This window comes from Tachysurus fulvidraco, chromosome 2 (assembly GCF_022655615.1).
Source record: "Tachysurus fulvidraco isolate hzauxx_2018 chromosome 2, HZAU_PFXX_2.0, whole genome shotgun sequence".
NCBI classification, from domain to species: Eukaryota; Metazoa; Chordata; class Actinopteri; order Siluriformes; family Bagridae; genus Tachysurus; species Tachysurus fulvidraco.
The window spans coordinates 712,222-714,721 of NC_062519.1; the positions used below are offsets into that span (position 1 = coordinate 712,222).

Sequence of the window (2,500 nt, forward strand, 5' to 3'; positions counted from 1 at the left end):
GGTACAGTATGATTCAGTGATTCAGTAGGGTACAGTATGATTCAGAGATACATTACAGTAAGATTCAGTGATACATTACAGTATGATTCAGAGATTCAGAGGCTTCCATTTGACTTTGAGTCCATTTGAATTTGAGTCCATTTGACTTTGAGTCCATTTGACTTTGAGTCCATTTGACTTTGCAGTGTGATTTATAAATCTTTCACGTCTGTGATGTCAGAAGATTCCATTTCTTTGTGTTTTATAAAGAACCTCTGAGCACAGTGAAAGACTGGCTTCTAAATATAAGGTAAATGTAATTACTGATGTAAGTTCTGAGCTCTCAAACATGACGTGACCTTCACTGAATCCCTCCACGGGTTTACGTTAACGCACTTGCTCCGTTATGTTGTCGTTACTATAGTAACGGCTCGGTCAGAGAGACACGTACAGTGGACGCTCCACATCACCTCCACAAGACGAATAATAAACAAATCTAAAAATGTCTTTTTGTTTAATTGTTCTCTTATCTTTGATGTGGCGACACTTCTGTTATGAGAGTTATCCGAACTTCTCGGGTCACGGGGAGCCTGTGCCTATCTCAGGCGTCATCGGGCATCGAGGCAGGATACACCCTGGACGGAGTGCCAACCCATCACAGGGCACACACACACACACTCTCATTCACTCACACACTCACACACTACGGACCATTTTCCAGAGATGCCAATCAACCGAATAATAATGGATAAACGAAACGGTGTGTGTAGCAGCAAGTGAACGTACAGTATGTGATTACGCTCAGCAGAATAACACACTCCTGCGTGACGTGAGGTGGAGTGTAACAGAGTTTATCTTTCCGTACATGATACCGTCGTGTGTGTTAATGTCTGTAAAACACACAGTGAGAAAGTCATTCTGCTCCGCCTGCTCCGAGCCGTGTGTGTGTCTGCTGGTCAGTTATTACAGCGTTAGAACACACTCGTGTCAGGAGTACATGTTCAGTTAGAATACAACAGCGTGTTATAACAAGGTGTCATGTAACGAGGTAACGATCCACCCGATTAAACTGTCCTTTATGATTAACACTCTATAACCATTACTATAGATGAAGGCCAGCTGCCTCAGTCCAGCTGCCTCAGACCTGTGCCTCAGAGCCTCAGACTTCTTTACGTTCAGAGCGTGTGTAGAGTCTAAGACGAGTCTCCGTAGTAAACACGCTCGGCGATCTGACGATCGTAGCGACACGAGTTTTATATTTTCATGATGATTGTTTACGCTTCACTCAGAGCTGACGAGATTATACACTGTTTATTTATTTATTTATCAGGGAAAATGGCCGCGGATTCACTGCTGCTCTTTAGATGTTAAAATAAAAGGAAGTTTAAACGTACGGTTTGTGACGTCACATTTAATAAAAACGTTACTAAGCGAATTATTTCCTGTCTGTAAGGTTTATTTAAAGGTTTATAAAGTTATCGCCGTTTGTTTTCAGGGCTCAGCTTCCTGTGTGTCGTTCTCAAGAACAGGGGATCACTTCGCCTCCGGAGGCTCGGACGAACAAGTCTGTCTATTCATTCCTTCGTTTTAATTCACGTTGTTTCTAATATAGTCATGTGACGTATTTATTATCGTGTGCTGTAGAGTTTCTGTGTGGAGGTGAAAGGGTTAACGCTGCCATGCTGATGTGTACAGGTGCTGGTGTGGAAGACCAACTTCAGCGCTGACGTGATGAAGAGGCAGCGGTCGGATGAAGCTCCCGTACAGGTACACATCAGGTCATACTCACGAAGAATTCATCATCATCATCATCATCACTTTACCTGCGTCAGGCAGAGTGAGTGATGGAGGGATAAAGACGGAGGTGTAGTGTGAGCTGTGTGAAGAGCAGGAAACGCCTGAGCGTGTAGCTCCTTATCTCCGAGTTAGACGTGACGTTCCACACATTCCTGACCTTTTACCTTCTTCCCCTGTCACTGTACTCCTCCGCCGTGTCTCATCATGTGACCCGGCGCTTTAGTTCATTAGTGTGTCACGATTAACAGCCCTCGTGGTTCAGGAGTTTGTGGATAAGTTTGAGCATGAACACGATTGCTTTAGAAGGTCATGTGACCGGGTTTGTGTGTTATTTGAAGAAAAGGAAACCATCTGGAGTTTAAAGAAGAGGGAAGCTCGGGTGTCAGAGCCGGTGTAATAAATAATGTGTGTGTCCTGCTCCTGTTCTCCAGAGAGAGGGATTTATTAGTGTGTGTGCTGACCGCCGTGATTCATGCTCTCCTTCAGAGGGAACGACACACTCAATTACACTGCTGTGGGTTCCACACTGTGTGTGTCTGTGTGTGTGAGTGTGTATGTGTGTGTGTGTGTGTGTCTGACTGTGTGTGTGTGTGTGTATTTGACTGTGTGTGTGTCTGGGTGTATGTCTGTTTGTGTGTGTGTGTCTGGGTGTGTGTCTGTTTGTGTTTGTGTGTCTGACTGTGTGTTTGTGTGTGTGTCTGGGTGTGTGTCTGTTTGTGTTCGT

At 44.6% G+C, this 2,500-nt stretch overlaps 1 protein-coding gene across 4 annotated transcripts in view; it reads left to right on the plus strand.

Moving 5' to 3' along the window:
• Positions 1–2,500, plus strand: part of LOC113636446 (POC1 centriolar protein homolog A) — a 30,162-nt gene that overhangs the window by 7,618 nt on the left and 20,044 nt on the right. For all 4 annotated transcript variants that reach the window (XR_007140011.1, XM_047810474.1, XM_047810475.1 and 1 more), the window contains exons 8-9: positions 1,475–1,543; positions 1,675–1,746. Coding sequence is in view for 3 of the 4 variants with exons in the window: in XM_047810474.1 (XP_047666430.1) it covers positions 1,475–1,543; positions 1,675–1,746 (141 nt within the window). In the remaining variant the exon portion in view is untranslated. The remainder of the gene's footprint in view (positions 1–1,474; positions 1,544–1,674; positions 1,747–2,500) is intronic.